General features: G+C 28.9%; 3 protein-coding genes across 4 annotated transcripts; 1 reads left to right on the forward strand and 2 right to left on the reverse strand.

The window, feature by feature from the left end:
- Nucleotides 1-135: 135 nt before the first annotated feature.
- On the forward strand, nt 136-10,894 carry LOC122574736 (serine/threonine-protein kinase atr). The gene is made up of 39 exons (XM_043742675.1): nt 136-297; nt 375-580; nt 659-829; nt 886-1,043; nt 1,113-1,262; nt 1,360-1,558; nt 1,631-1,770; nt 1,852-2,420; nt 2,490-2,654; nt 2,722-3,204; nt 3,274-3,451; nt 3,525-3,770; nt 3,844-3,960; nt 4,037-4,159; nt 4,228-4,475; nt 4,539-4,760; nt 4,836-5,007; nt 5,081-5,207; nt 5,269-5,393; nt 5,467-5,627; nt 5,704-5,864; nt 5,945-6,138; nt 6,204-6,288; nt 6,367-6,512; nt 6,581-6,697; nt 6,768-7,132; nt 7,242-7,502; nt 7,583-7,808; nt 8,053-8,237; nt 8,295-8,494; nt 8,563-8,735; nt 8,792-8,935; nt 8,991-9,148; nt 9,216-9,447; nt 9,533-9,671; nt 9,747-9,861; nt 9,945-10,098; nt 10,251-10,487; nt 10,568-10,894. The coding sequence occupies exons 1-39, from the start codon at nt 254-256 to the stop codon at nt 10,748-10,750; spliced, it is 7,479 nt and encodes a 2,492-aa protein (XP_043598610.1). The 5' UTR covers nt 136-253; the 3' UTR covers nt 10,751-10,894.
- LOC122574752 (odorant receptor 13a-like) lies at nt 9,960-12,792 on the reverse strand. Its single transcript, XM_043742716.1, has 11 exons — nt 12,488-12,792; nt 12,253-12,405; nt 11,992-12,172; nt 11,762-11,914; nt 11,584-11,684; nt 11,421-11,520; nt 11,232-11,336; nt 11,013-11,168; nt 10,836-10,906; nt 10,282-10,438; nt 9,960-10,174 (listed from the first exon to the last, which is right to left on the reverse strand). The coding sequence occupies exons 1-9, from the start codon at nt 12,661-12,663 to the stop codon at nt 10,847-10,849; spliced, it is 1,185 nt and encodes a 394-aa protein (XP_043598651.1). The 5' UTR covers nt 12,664-12,792; the 3' UTR covers nt 9,960-10,174; nt 10,282-10,438; nt 10,836-10,846.
- A 377-nt stretch (nt 12,793-13,169) lies between these two features.
- Nucleotides 13,170-15,829, reverse strand: LOC122574746 (actin-like protein 6B). Of its 2 annotated transcripts, none has more exons than XM_043742710.1 (6): nt 15,521-15,829; nt 14,851-15,196; nt 14,437-14,766; nt 14,111-14,362; nt 13,834-14,031; nt 13,170-13,757 (listed from the first exon to the last, which is right to left on the reverse strand). In XM_043742710.1, the coding sequence occupies exons 1-6, from the start codon at nt 15,625-15,627 to the stop codon at nt 13,542-13,544; spliced, it is 1,449 nt and encodes a 482-aa protein (XP_043598645.1). In that variant the 5' UTR covers nt 15,628-15,829; the 3' UTR covers nt 13,170-13,541. The 2 variants fall into 2 exon arrangements, with proteins under 2 accessions (XP_043598645.1, XP_043598646.1); XM_043742711.1 differs by having other exon boundaries at nt 15,413-15,573.
- Between the last annotated feature and the right edge of the window lie 62 nt (nt 15,830-15,891).

A 15,891-nucleotide genomic window follows, 5' to 3' on the forward strand; every position in this document is an offset into this window, starting at 1 on the left:
CATAAACACTAAAGCCAAATTTTCATGAAAACAATTCGAACGATACTAATTCAAAAGTCTAATTTTACCGCTGAATCAAAACACCAAATTTTTGTTTGAAAACGTGCCTTTAATGAACGAACACATTTACAATTTTTAAGCAATGTCTACCGGTTAGCGCAATGTTTGATAATTATTTGATTTTATTATAATGTAATACTTACTTCTATACATTGCGTACGATCTAAGAAAATTAATAACGTGGATTAATAATATGGAAGTACATGATAACTCAATTATTCTTCAAACTAATACCAGGTAAAGCATTGTGTTAACATTTTTAAAGTATATAAAATTTTTTATTTTAGATAATAATGGGAAAATGATTTTTCTAGTAATGTGACAGTGGCAGATTCGGTATGGAAATTCATTAATAGTCCTATAATTGCAATATTTTCTGATTTAAAAAATGCAACTGCCAAACAAATGCTTTGTTCTTTATTGGAGTCAATAATTAAAAGTTCAGCTACTCTGACAACAGTTTTAATTCCACCTTTCAGCAATGGAATGCAAAATGAAACGCTAAAATGTCAATATACTGGTATAACAATTATGATTAATAAATAATAATGAGGATACATTGACAAAACTCAGTGAAGTAACATATCTTTAATTATAGCATTTACCACCTGGTTGTTTGGTGTTATGTTTCACCTAGTTGGAAATCCTTTAAGTAATGAAGTTCTTAGCAACAGCATAGAGATACAAGCTTGTATGCTTAGAATATTATCTAGACATCATATTACAATGTTTGAAACGATTAGTAATGAATATATAAACATTCTTCAAGGTATATATTAAAAATGCTATCATATATGCAACACCTAATAATATCATTAATTTCAGAAATATCAGAATTTTACAAAATCAGTGGAGAAGAAGATAAAATTGTATTGAACAAATTTCATACAGAAAAAGATATTATAAAAAATTTGGATTTGCAAGCATTTCCTGTTACAATAAAATACTGTGATATACCACAAGTGCAAACATCTATAATTAAAGTAACACATTTTTATTTAATTTTCATTAATGTATTTTATATTGTTATAAACATTGTTATATTTTTTCAGATTATAGAAAGGACAGGGGTTTCTGTTTGGAATTACAAAATACTCTGTGAAAAAGTATTAAATATAATGATGATATCTGTTCCAAATGTAAAATTTATAGCATTAAATCTTTGTATAAAATTAATGAAATTTTCATTACTTAATAAACAGGCAAGTATATTGTATAATAAGTTAAGATATATGTACATATATATATATATATATATATATACATATATATCAATAATTTGGAGTTAAACATTTTAAGGAACATGAAAATTTGATACTCTATGTTATTGAGATTATTAAGTTACTTCCTACGTGGTTAAACTTATATGAAGTATCAGAGAATCAATTGAATAAATTTTTGTGGGCATCTATTGAACTTATTCGGTCTTTATCAGTATCTTCAAACAGCATTGAACTGTGCTTTCAAATCATTGATTTTACAGTTAATGAAATAAAATGTGAGTTAATTATATATAAATATTTTTGGCTCTCTCTGTGTAATATGTTATAAATCAAAGATTCATGTTTAGGTCAAGATACTAATCTTAATGCTGTAGAAGAAATACAAAAAGTAGCGTGTAGCAAGATTCAGCAATATTTTATCATGAGACCAAGGATTTGTAGTCTTTCTGAAACAGAAAAATTTATTTCATATTTTGAATACTGTCCGGTTTGTAACAATTAAAATTATATGATGGTATATTCAATGCATAAACTATTATAGTATTTTAATACAAAAAGATCATTTCAGGATTTTATTATAATTTTTATTCACTGTGTACTTATTGATATCAAACACGCAGTTAGTGCAAACGCTTCAGTGAATAATATATGTAAATCACGGAATTTATTAAAAAAAGAGTTAATAACTGCAACACAAAAGGAAAGGTTTAAAACATCCATGTATATCTTAAAAGCCTCACGTATTTTACAATCATGGTTGAAAGAATTACAGTTAACAACAAATTTGTATACAAATGAGTTAGATTATGTTTTAAAAATATTATTAAAAAATCTAAATTCTGGGCTATATCAGCAAAAAGATATTATTTACGAATGTTTAATATATATGATAGCACATAATGAATCAGATAAAGATTTAATTCAGAAAATATTAACATTACCATTTATACAAAATATTGAAATTCCTGTGGATATACTCAATAATCATGCAAAAGAAATTGCTAAATCTCTTGATACTGATACAATGTTAAAATGTCTCGAAGCTTTATGTGAACATGGTACTGGGATGGAACGATTAAAACTATTAAATACATGTGTAGTAGATCACCAAACTGAGATAGCAGCAGGAGCAGTATTGTAAGTAATTTATGTCTGAAATTATAAAAGTAATGAAATAGATATGTTAAACCATGTAAATATTGATAGGAATAGTGTACTACTTTTAAAGAGTGAAGGAGTACAATTGGGAAGTATCTCAAGATATGTTCTTCAACCTGCATTACATTCAAAAGAACAGAAAGTTCATGAAATGCTTGTAATTGCATTGAGTAAAATATGCTGTTATTTGTCAAAATGTGGAAGTTTCAAAAGGTAATTTGTTATTATATAATTTATTCGTTAATCAATGAAATGTTTGATAAAATATTTTTGTTCACAGAGGATCTGATAATACAACATGGACATTGAAGTGCAAATATTGTAATGATATATCTGGAAACAATATAAATTCTAATGCTTATATCTCGGAAGAATACGATCATCTTCTTCGTCCATATTTTAGTTTATTATCTTCAAATTTTGTTTCAGTACGTTTGAAAATCTCTGAAAATATTCTTTCTTTTTCAAATCACATTATGTCCTTTAACAATAACAAAGTAGCAAAAATGTGGTTTTTATATATAGAAGATGAAAATCCTGCAATCCGTTTCAATATTACTACAGCAATAAAAAGACTATTACTGAATAAAATAGGCATCGTGTCAAAATTTACTATGACTATTGAAGATGATGTACCTGTTTGTTTAGACGAATTTGTTGGATCACTTATAAATACCATAGTACGAGCGCTTATGAAAGCTTTAACAGATGCAAACCATGCGTTGCATGATACTTTACTTATTACTGCAAGAAATTGTGGATGGTATAGTAAATATTTAAAAATATCTATTTTGTTTAATATATATAATTTCCTAACCATTTTCAATTTTAGTGTTCCATTGTTTATAATTGAAAGGCAAATTTTGAATATATTTTTAATTACTATATTGCACTCAACATCATCTTCAGCAGCAGTAGCTTTTGCAACTACCGCATATCATGATATTGCTAAATTCTTAAACGTTTCTCCAAAAGTTTTATACATTAGATATAAAAAAGATTTTCTCAAGGTATATAAATTTTACTAAAATTAGAGATATAAACATATATTTTATTAGGCAATAGTATATTTTTCCATTTTAGCTCATAATACAATGTGCAGTTCATAACTTTATACATTATTCTTACAATATGGCTACATCTATACACCGTGTTGCAAAATGTATTGGATACGAAGGATCACGTCAGTTACTATGCAAAGATGGACATTATGCAGTTTGTTTTTTACTTCCTTTTATTATTGATGTGCCGAATGCAAGAACTCTTTTGCATGACATAGCTGAATTAACCAATATGGATGAGAAACAAATGTTAAAAGAATATTTTCCTGTATGTATATTAATAAGGAAATGCATTTATTTTGCTGTTGTTAATTATCACTTTAATTTAAATATTTGTTTAGTACATTTGTAGTTATGCATTTCTGAATATGCCTCTTGCTACTGCTACGGAATGTTTAAGATTAGTTTCGAAAATTACGCAGACGAATTTATCACTTTTAACAAGACAATCATTTATGGTAATGTAAACAATACACAAATTGGACTACATTATTAATACTCAATTTTAATAAATTCAATAAATGTGATTAATAGGGCATATTTGAAGAACTAATATTAAACTTTCATGAGTCTCCTAAGAAAATAGTTGGATTATTAAAAATTATATCTGATTATGATAGTAATGCAGATAAAAATTACGTTACACATAAAGGAATTGTAAGTTCATATCTTTAATTGTTTCTTTTTACAAGAAAGAGTCAAATATACATGTTTAATATTTACAGGAATCTTATTTGAATTTACGTTTACATGGCATATTAGTTAATTTTGATATAAAGCTTGGATTAAAATCGGATGAACATACACAGCAGTCAGCACTTGCTTCATTAGCTGCACTAATGGAGTATATGGGTGCACAATATTTGACACCGTTGAGGTATAAGATTTTGGCGACACTACGAACTTCGCTAGGATTTAAAAGACCAGGATTTAGACCTCTTGTTTGTGATGCATGGAATGCATTTATTCATAAGTATGTAATAAAAATCATTATGTTTGCAAATAACGAATAATGAATTGCGTATTAATTTTTCAGTATAGCTATTAAAGAACTTGGTCCATTGTTACCGACAATATATGTTTCATTAATATCGTTATTAAATATGTATCGAGAAAAAATAATTACAATGCTAATGTTCCTGCTTATTAAATGTAATGAAGAATGCCCAGAACATATTGCAGAATTGTTTTTTATAGATGATATTGAAGTACCTGTTGAAATTTCAAGCATAATTAAAGCACGAATTTTACAAGCTAGGTATATAAAATATATTTTTTTCCAAATATTAAATACTTAAATAGTTTACTATATTAACGTTTGTATAAATTTTAGGCCTAAAGGATTTGAAGAGAATTTAAAATTATGGCTTAAACGAATTACGCATGAAACGGACGAAGTAATAATCAGAGCTTTGGTGTATTTACAAAAATTTTTAGCTGAAAATCGTAGTCAACTGAATGAAATGATTTTGAGTGAAACAAATATCCATCCATTGATTGTTGATGTGGGTTTGTTACTTAAAATAAAAAATATGTTAATGATATATAGTAACTATTATGATATAAATAACTTTTTAGTTATTATACACATTATTAATTGGATGTCAACATAAAGATGAATCTATCCGTCTATTATATGGCGAATGTTTAGGAGAATTAGGAGCTATTGAACCAAGTCTTCTCCCTCGTAGAATTATTTCTAGAGGTATACTGTACATTAATTTGTTATTTATTTAACTTTTATATTAATTTCTTTTACATTTTAGTTGACAGTAAATTTATTTCTGATATGAATGAAGAATTTGCTTGTGCTATACTTTTTGAGCATGTTCGGGCGTTTCAAATGCAGAAAAGTAGTCAGAGTATGGATTGTTTCTCACTTGCTATTCAAGTAAGTAATACATTATCTTATGACATTCTCTACGACAGATACATTTGTATTTTACAAATGTAAATGATTTTAGGAAATCTTAAGAACATATGATATTTCGCCCCAAGGGAAAAACAGTGAACTATGGAATAGTTTACCAGTAACTATGAAACAGATCATTACCCCATTTTTAACTTCACATTACAAGATTGCAACTATCAGTGATGACAAAGCGTTTCCTCATCCTATTTATGGGTAAATATTTAATAAAAAAAGGGCTATAATATAGAATTATTATTCATTATATTCAATTAACTTATTTTTCAAACAGTTCTGAAGCCGGTTCCTCTGTAGAAAACTGGGCATATAACTGGTTTTGTAATATGTTTAGTAATATCCACGATGAATCTCTTAATAATGTATTATGTGCATGTAAATTAGCACTCAAGCGTGATATAAAAATATTAACATTTTGTCTACCCCATGTTGTTGGTAAGCATTTTTGTTAATATTATTTTCGCAGTATGAGTCATTAACTATAATCTAAACATACATTATATTTTACTCATTAGCGTATATAATAACAAATAGTACTACACAAGAGCACGCAAAAATACGAGAAGAAATATTAACAATTATCGATGTTAGAAAAAAACCTACACTTGATCCTGAACTATCACGTCATAGACCTCTTAGACATGGACATAGAATAAAAGCAGATGATGCCAGAATTTCCGAAGAAACTAGGCGTACACGTTGTGCACAGGTACGTATATAAAAAATGATATTTTTACTGCTCAATTAATAATCTTTTTTATAATTTTCGAATAGATCATATTTTCAGTATTAGATCATTTGCAAAGATGGCTTTGGGAACAACGATTGGTTCGAAATCACAAGTATGAAGCTTTAAAGAGTGAGTCCTTTATATTCAAATTGTTAGCAATAAAATGTAATAATTATTAATGAATATATATTTTATTGTTGAATCTAGACTTTTGTGAAACATTAAATGCATTAGTAGTGGCGGAAGGATGTTATCAATTTCAAGAATATCATAGAGCACTAATGTATTTAGAACAACACATGGCTTCTTCTAATAAAGGATTATCAGAAGCATTGGAAGGTGGATTACTTGCTGTAAGTATCAATATAGGGTTAAAAATAGTCCGTTTATTAGCTATATCTTCTTTTTTGTGTATATGTAGAAAATATATGCACAACTGGATGAACCAGATGGTATATCTGGTATATTAGCTACACAGGACCATACTCCTACAGTTCAACAACTAGTTTTAGCTCATGAAGTCAATGGACAACTTCAGGTATAATAAAATTTATTTATTTAAATATCTATATATATTCATATGTTCGAAATGTTCATGAAATATATAGGATGCTGCTACCTGTTATGAGAGATTGGCACAGAAAAAAACTTTGAAGCATACATATTTACAAGGAATGATCCAGTGTTATCTTGGTCTCGATCAACCTTTTACAGCAAAACATATCACTGAAGGAGTCTTAAGTAACAGATCAGAGTTAGAGCCATTAATGATCGAACATGAGCCGTTTTGGAGATTAGCTCATTTCATAAGATTTGATGACACTTCCCAAAAAAATATAAAGCATGTACTACTTGAAGATCTTAAGAAAGGTATTAAACCAGATTTATCATCCTTAAAAAAAAATCTGGTATCATTGTTAGAAGATGCGTCACGACCAGGGGCATATCAACAAAGCTATTCTTACATTATGAAGTAAGATTAATATTTAAAACTATATCTCATGATAAAAAACGGTTTATTGTATCTTACTTACTGTCTTACTGAACTAATTATTTTTTACTGTGCTTATTATGATGGATAGGTTACATATATTAAATGAATTTGATAAAGCAGTTGCTACTATGCTGACTGATATAGGAAAATTACCAATGATATTCGAAGAATGGGAAAAACGTGGTCAACTTGTCCGCGCTTCACGAGGGGTAGAATTTGTGTTAAGTATGCGTAGAGCTACACTAGATTTGGCACTTCAATTACAGAGAGAAGTTGAAAACAAAGAAAATTCTGTATTAAAACAAGAAATTGGCAAGATTTGGCTTAAGAGTGCGAAGATTGCGAGAAAGTAAGTGCCATTATAATACTACATATATAATACTACATATATAATATTTATCATCTTGCTTTGTTACTCATTTCTTTCAGGACTGGATTACATCAACAAGCATATATGTATATTCTGTCTGCTAGTGATTCTTGTCCTCCACAACAACTTTATATAGAACAAGCACAATTATATTGGCAAAAGGGCTGTCAAGAAGACGCTTTTATAACCCTAAAGCGTTGTTTCTCCAGTTGTTTTCGTCCAGCTATGCACTACAAAAATTTGCCAGCAGGAGAATCTTTAGAAGAAAGGAAACAATGTGCAAAGGTTTGTTTATACAAAAGAAGTATAGTGCAATATTAAGGTGGGATTTTCTATGTGCGTCCAATCAACGCACGCATCTGTATCTTAAGACGTAATCTTAAACTCTCAATAAAGAAGCATGCTTTTGTGTATGTAGCGATATCGTGTGATTCGCGTTTAGGACTATGTCTGATGCAACCGCGTGCGTTGTACGCACATAGGAAATCCCATCTTTAGCCAATAATACCAATATTCATTTATTGTATAGGCAAAACTTTTATATGCGAAATATAATGATGAAACAGTTAATGTAGATACGGATGCTAATATTATAAATTACAAAGAAGCTATTGAAGTTTGGAGAGAATGGGAAAAAAGTTTACTGTTTTGTGCACAGTACTATGAGTCTGTTATAGATAGAATGTCTGATGAAGAGAAAGATTCAAGGGGACGGTAAGTACAAAACAATACACTATTTCTAATGGGTAAGATAATTAACAATATGTTTAGAGATTTACAAGTGCATACCATGAATTACTATGGGAAGTCACTTCAATATGGTTGCAAGTACATTCATCAATCTATGCCGAGAATGTTGACTATATGGTTGGATTTCGCTTCGCGTGCAACATCACGATCTGACAGTCTTAATGATGGGGAACAAGAAAAATTTCGACGAGACGCACTATTAAAAATGTCAAAAATTATGGGTGGGTATAATAATTCCAACTATTGAATTAAAATAAAATTAAATGATGATTTCTTCCCTATGGTATAGAAGTGTATCATGAAAGACTACCAATATTCATGTGGCTAACTGCATTTAGCCAACTTGTATCACGAATATGTCATCCTTCTCTTGAGGTGCAAAAGACTATCTGTACCATATTAGTAAAACTAATTCATGCTTATCCCCAACATAGTTTATGGATGATGGCATCAGTTATTAATGTAAGTTTTTTATCTATTAATAATTAAAGAGAATTTTAATAGAATATTCTTTACAGTCTTCATATCCTGCACGGCAAAGACGTTGCCAAGAAATTCTTAGTCACCCTAAACTTAAAACGCCAGAAATGACCAAACTTATTACAGATTTTCATAAATTATGGGAGCGATTAATTGAATTATCAAACAAAGCAATACCAGAAGTAAGTTAAAATACTAATTTATATAAACTTTTATACATTTATGATTCTTTAACAGGGTGTTATGAATACTACGGTAAATCTCTTGTCACGGAATCTTCCCCGTTTACTTTCAAACAAGGAATTTAGTCCAATAATGATACCGACGACCAAATTTAGGCAACTGCATCTGCCGTCTAAGGGCATGTCGTTAGAAAATTATAATGCATTTTCTTCGTATGTATGACATTCTTTTTATACCACTGTATATCATAAAAAGTTTATAATCTTTTGTAAATTTTAGAAATTGGATTCATATATCCGGAATAGAAGATAATGTAGCTGTTATGCCATCTCTTCAAAGACCGCGACGTATTACATTAAAAGGGTCGGATGGTAAAGATTATCTATTTATGTGTAAGCCAAAAGATGATTTACGAAGAGACTTCAGATTAATGGAATTCAACGATATTGTAAATAAATATCTTCAAAATGATCCAGAATCTCGACAAAGAAGATTGTATATACGGACATATGTAAATACATAATAACTTTAAATGTACTGTTAGAAGCTTAAATTTTAATTACAGAGTTTAAATTAATTGTAAGTTTAAATTACAGAGCGTTGTACCTCTGAATGAAGAATGCGGTTTAGTAGAATGGGTACCGAATTTAGTTGGATTTAGACCCATTATCATAAGTTTGTATAAAGAAAGAGGTATTGCAATTTCGAATAGAGAACTTAGAAGCATATTATGCTGTAAGTAGAAATACTATATTGTAAAAAAAAATTGTTGATAAGTACAAAAATTCTTACTTGAACATTGCATTGTAGCGTTAAAAGATCCATTGGAGAAGAAAAAGAAGGTATTTCTACAACAACTTCTTCCGCGTCATCCATCAGTACTCGGAGATTGGTTTCGTCTTACATTCCCTGATCCATATGGGTGGTGCGTTTCACAATTATTTCTGTAGATAAAGTAAACATATATTATTTAAACGTAAAAAAATAATAAACATATATGTATAATAGGTATGAAGCACGTACTGCCTATATTAGAACTACAGCAGTAATGTCTATGGTGGGATATATTCTTGGCCTTGGAGATCGTCATGGAGAAAATATATTATTTGATTCTAAATGCGGAGATTGTGTACACGTAGATTTTAATTGTTTGTTTAATAGGGTATGTAAGAGATTTATTCATAAATTAATACCTCAATACAATTTAAATGCTTCACATTTATTCTTTGTTTTAGTATCTAGTAAGGCAAAACATGACTAAGTAGTTTATATACAATAAGTATTGTAATAATTAAAAAATATTTCAATTATCAGGGGGAATTGTTTGAGTGGCCAGAACGTGTACCATTTCGTTTAACGCATAATATGGTAGATGCTATGGGACCATTAAAAATTGAGGGACCGTTTAGGCGCGCTTGTGAAATAACTATGAGGGTTCTCCGACAACAAAGTAGCACATTATTAAGTGTATTAACACCATTTGTATATGATCCACTTGTAAGCTGGAATAAGAATCATATTAGTGAAGGTGGTGAGAAAACAAATGAAAAAGTAAGCCATAATATAATATATTAATAATGCAATAAATTGTTAATATAAATGGAACATAAAATACAAAATTGAAATTTTAGGCTGTGGAACATATAAAAAATATAGAACAACGACTCAAAGGTTTAATTCGATATCATGGGAAAAAATTAGAGAATATTGCTTTAAATCTTAGTGTTGAGGGACAAACTAATCAGTTGATTTTAGAAGCAACTAATGTAGATAATCTTTGTCAAATGTACTTTGGATGGGGCGCATACATGTAAGCGTATGTAATTACGATTTATTGAGTATTTAATAATTTAATGTTTATACATCAACTGATTATTAGTAAATTGAAACTATACAAACCAGTTCCTAGACTAAGATTCTGAATTGAAGCTCTGAAGCATCATAAAATATGAAAATGCAGTACTGAGTATCTGTAAATATATGTAAATTGTCAAATAATTGTTATTATTTCGGTAATATTATGCTAACGAAAATTTTACATATTTTTTTTAAATAAATATGTGATGAAACTTTTACCGATGTAAAATTTTCCAAATGCATTATGTATAATTTTCCTGCTGTAATATAACTAGGTCTTTGGGAACGCACAATGATCATACACAGTTCATCTTTAACAAAAGTTGCTAATTGAGACCATTGTATGGAATATACAGCTGTGCTTATACTGAAACTCTTTTACACTTAAAATTAAGTACATCTATTCTTATACATATGTAATTATATAATATCATCCACCTCTTGTATTAACATGTCTCCAGGAAAACAGAAAAGTAATAATTGAAAAAATGCCACGAGTAAGTGAGAAGCAAACTTAATCATTTTAGACTGTTCCATTAACGTCTGTAATGCAAAGATATGTATTAAATAACATATAATAAGTTGCTTATGATTTATTATAATTTTTAAATCTATAAATATGCGTACTGCAGAAACCTGAAATCCGACGAAACAAATTAGGAGACTACTGATCATTGCTTGTAAAAAGAGTATTAGATGGAAATTTTTTTCCATATTGTCGCAAAACCTGAATTATATTAAAGTGAATAAGAAATAATAAAATTTTTGGAAGCACATGAAATCTATTTACCAAAGCACTACTTGATGATGTTTGATTACATGTATTATTTGAATTTTGATTTCGTATAAATTTGCATTTATGTGTTTTGAATTAGTCTTTAAACTAGTTATCTGCAATAATTGGATTATTTTAAACTAAATAACATTATAATTATATACATATATATATAGTAGAATACAATACATACACGATAGATGTATGAATCGAGTTGTTTTACATTTTTTCTAAGTACCGCAAAATGTCCGCATGTATGAAGTAGAGCAGTTGCAATTAGACCATCGGTTGCAAGCATGATCAAACAACAAATACTTGTTGCCAATATTTGAGACGCATATGCAATCTATATATGTAACTATATTTATGAACTAGTAACCACAATTAAATCATGTTTGTAATGCGAGTGAAATGTAATGGTACCTCGTACAAGGGAAATTTATAAAAAGCCACAGGATATGATGCAGCAAATGGAAAGTTCACAGTAAAATTATCTGAATCTTTATGCTTTGTAATTAATATTTCGATAATAGGTAAACTAAAGAAAAATAATAAGGCATTACACATAGAAATGAGATATCCTTTGGTAATAGTTTTAGCATATCTGAAAGGATATATATTATTTATACGGAAAATACATTTATAAAACAAATAATTTAGTTTTAAATATTAATAATTATATACAATGCATATTTTTGTAAGTATTCAAAAACATTAGCTTCAATTATTTTCCAGTAATCTGTTAACATGAATTCAATAAAAAGCTCTAAATTCTTTCTATTGAACATCCAAATTGCTGATTTTAACATAGCAAGCGAAATTGTTAGTAAAGTTGAGCTACGAACAATAAAAAGAAGGATCTAATAAATATTTTATTTACAAGAAATGTTGATTATTTCATTTTTAGAAATATGCAAACCCAATTTCCATAACAATGTTTAAATCATTCCAATTTGTATAAATCATTGTTATTTGTGGTATAATAATAAGCATAATACAACTAATACATGTAACATATCTCACAATACTTATTGGATAAAGTCCAACAAATTTAAGAACTAGTTGATTTATGAAAACATAATTTCTAATATTCATTGTATTTGGCTATCTATTCAGATATTTGATTTATAATAATAAACACATTTTAAATAAATGACATTATTTGCACATTTAAAAACTATGTTTCCACACAATTTAGATTTTATCCATGTTTAGGACTCATTCCATCATTACTGGACAACTACTTTTAAACAGCGAAACATTGTAAGTTTAACACATTTAATTGTTGCCCTAAATTATTAAGAGCATAATGACATACTTGCTTTGTGGAGTACTTTTTGCTAAAACTTATAAAAGGAAATATATAGCCATACAGGAACGGTCATTTAATGAATATGTCTAGTCTCCTTTGAAGTTATATACTTGGATCATACATTATTTGCACATCTTTACCATAGAATATTAAGTATAATGACAAGAAGGAGGAACTTTAAAGAGAAAGCTATATTTTACTGTAGTATTCTATGAGGGAGAATTGTCCCTAGAATTAAAGTTAATTTCAAGAGGAAACATATGTGAAGGAACAACAGTAATCATGAAGATTTCAAAGACACAGCCTTTTACTGCAAGTTTTTATAAAAATCTTAGTACAATTCTTTATACACCATTTTTTGTAACATTTTATTGCGTCTATGTGGTGCATTAATAATAAATAAAATTTTCACGTTTGACTGCATATTTTACAGATTTCAGTAATACACATAAGTAAAATATACTTATTCATGTCAATATCTAGAACATACTTAAATGAATATTACAAAAAATTCGTATCTTTCATGATTGCATATCAGACTTAATTGTATCAGATGAATCAATTTATAGTTATTTACTTAACACATTTATCAGAAACATATTTGTACAAGTACTGAAAATATTATTAGGAAAGGACATACAGAAATAACTTATGTTTCTATTTAAGGACATTTTCGTTCTACTTGGCTTTTGCCGCTTTCTTCATATTCTTGGCTTGATATCCACATTTGTTGGAAAGTTCCAATTGAAGCCAAAATTGATCCACCGATCCAAGCTCCGAATCGTCGTTCAGCACATCCATTTACACTAATTAGTTTCAACCTCATACTAGATGGAATTCTCATGGAAAGATCTCGGTTTAAACGTTCCGGAAAGCCCTGTATGATATTATATGAATGTTAAAAATTATGAAAAATTGTTGATATGAAATTAGCATTTTTTATTAATATATACCTGAATGAATGAATTGCCACCAGTCACAACAACACTACCATAAAGTGCTGGTCTTACATCAACATCACACATGCCTACACTAGTTGTAACAATATGACCTACTCCTAACATAGTATTACCAACCATACCACCACGCATTTGTACCATACTGGGGTCAAAAAGTGCTTCTGGTATACGAAATCTTTCGCTTCCAAAATCCTTGAAATTTTATTTTATTGTTTTATTAAATATCTAACTATTCAATTTTCTTGATAATTATATATTACTTAATTTTTACCTGATGATATCCAGCAGGAAATTCATATTGAACTGCAGGAATTGTGGAAACAATTTTTTCATCGTATGGAGTTTCTGATACTTGCAACACTGTAGCTTGGAAATCCTGTATAAGTTTCTTTACCATATAATTATGCCAAGATTTAGTAACTTCAGGTAATCCCTTCTTTTTTACCCATCTTGGTTTTTCATGATCTTTAACAACTTCTTTGCTACCCACCATGTAAGAAGGGGACAAGTCAATGTCATTATCCTGTTATTATTTTGAAAATACAGTTATCCATCTTCTACACTATCATAAAAGAACATTTACAATCATATTTATACCTGAAGAAATTGTCTGCATTGCATACTTATATAATCTCCTCCAAGTGGAGATTTAACTATTGCCTGTGTTAATACAAAACCGTCTTGAACTGGTACAGCTGAAGTGTGTGTTGCACCACTGTCAACTACAATACCAGTTGCTCTACCATTCGCAAAAGCAGCAAGAACTGCATTTTTGACAAGGAAATAGGCTGGTACATTATACTTCTCAAACATTAGTTCAGTCAGTTTTTCTCTTTTACTGCGTACATTCCATGGAGATTCAGAAAACAGTACTGGATGATATTCTGCATCTGACTGAATTACCTTGGAATAGGTATAATCTAAAACCTATTAAAACACATACTCAGATATATCTATATTCTATACACATGAAAATGAAATTTACTGCAGAATATTATATTTCTATATTACCTTCTCAAAATGATCCCAATCCTCAATCATCCCATCCTTCATGTAACTTACAACTTCCATATTCTTTCTTGGAACATGAAGTATAGTAGTATCAATATAATACTTGGTCCCAGATTGTGTAATATTGTTGTCTGGCTTTTTATCATCAATGTCCATTGGTTCTGTTTTTGTTGCTGTACAATTGCCATCTTCTCCTACACCTATAACTGCTGGAATTTCAGCTTTAGGAGTATCTTCTTGAGCATAACCAACTCTTAAAGAATGATGACCCAAGTCAAATACTAAGGCTCCAATTTCATCTCCTCCATAAAGCATGCCGCCTGACATTTTGTTGATTTTAAAATATCTATGATAAGAATTAAATTGTTTCAGTTGAAAAATCCTCCCTTAATAACATTTAAGTTTATATCGTTAGAAAAAACTAGCCTTAAATGTAGTTTTTTATAAAAATAATATAAATAATAAGTTTACTATAGACAAATTGGAATGGTAACAAATGTAATACTAACAAATTCGTGAATTACAAATAAATTTCTATCTCTCTCTTAACCTTATAACTCACCGTAATTTTCTTACAAAAATAACTCAATGAAATTGCAAAAATACATGCATTTGACGACTACATGAACGTTTATTTACGTATTTCTTTTAAATACAACAGAAACATAACCTCAAATCAGAAAGACGCTTGATACCGCCACCATAAACATGGTCATCTCTAGATACACGCAATCGAATTTTATAATCCTTAGATCTCCTCACATGTGTGTTTTGCATAAGAATTAAAATGGAGGTATATTGATAGTTTATTGTAAACAATTCTAAAATCACGCAGCAATATCATTTTTGTAACACAATTATAATACAAAATAAGGGTATACAATATTTTTCGTATTACTTAATATTTCATTTACGTGACAAATAAGAAATTATAAATGAGATGTATAATATGTAATAACGATGAATGTTTTGATCGTTCCCACAGAGAGACAGACGTATAGATTTTCCATCCCTAGAAATAATAAAAAAACGTAGCTGGTT

This window comes from Bombus pyrosoma, linkage group LG14 (genome assembly GCF_014825855.1).
Source record: "Bombus pyrosoma isolate SC7728 linkage group LG14, ASM1482585v1, whole genome shotgun sequence".
Taxonomy (NCBI): domain Eukaryota; kingdom Metazoa; phylum Arthropoda; class Insecta; order Hymenoptera; family Apidae; genus Bombus; species Bombus pyrosoma.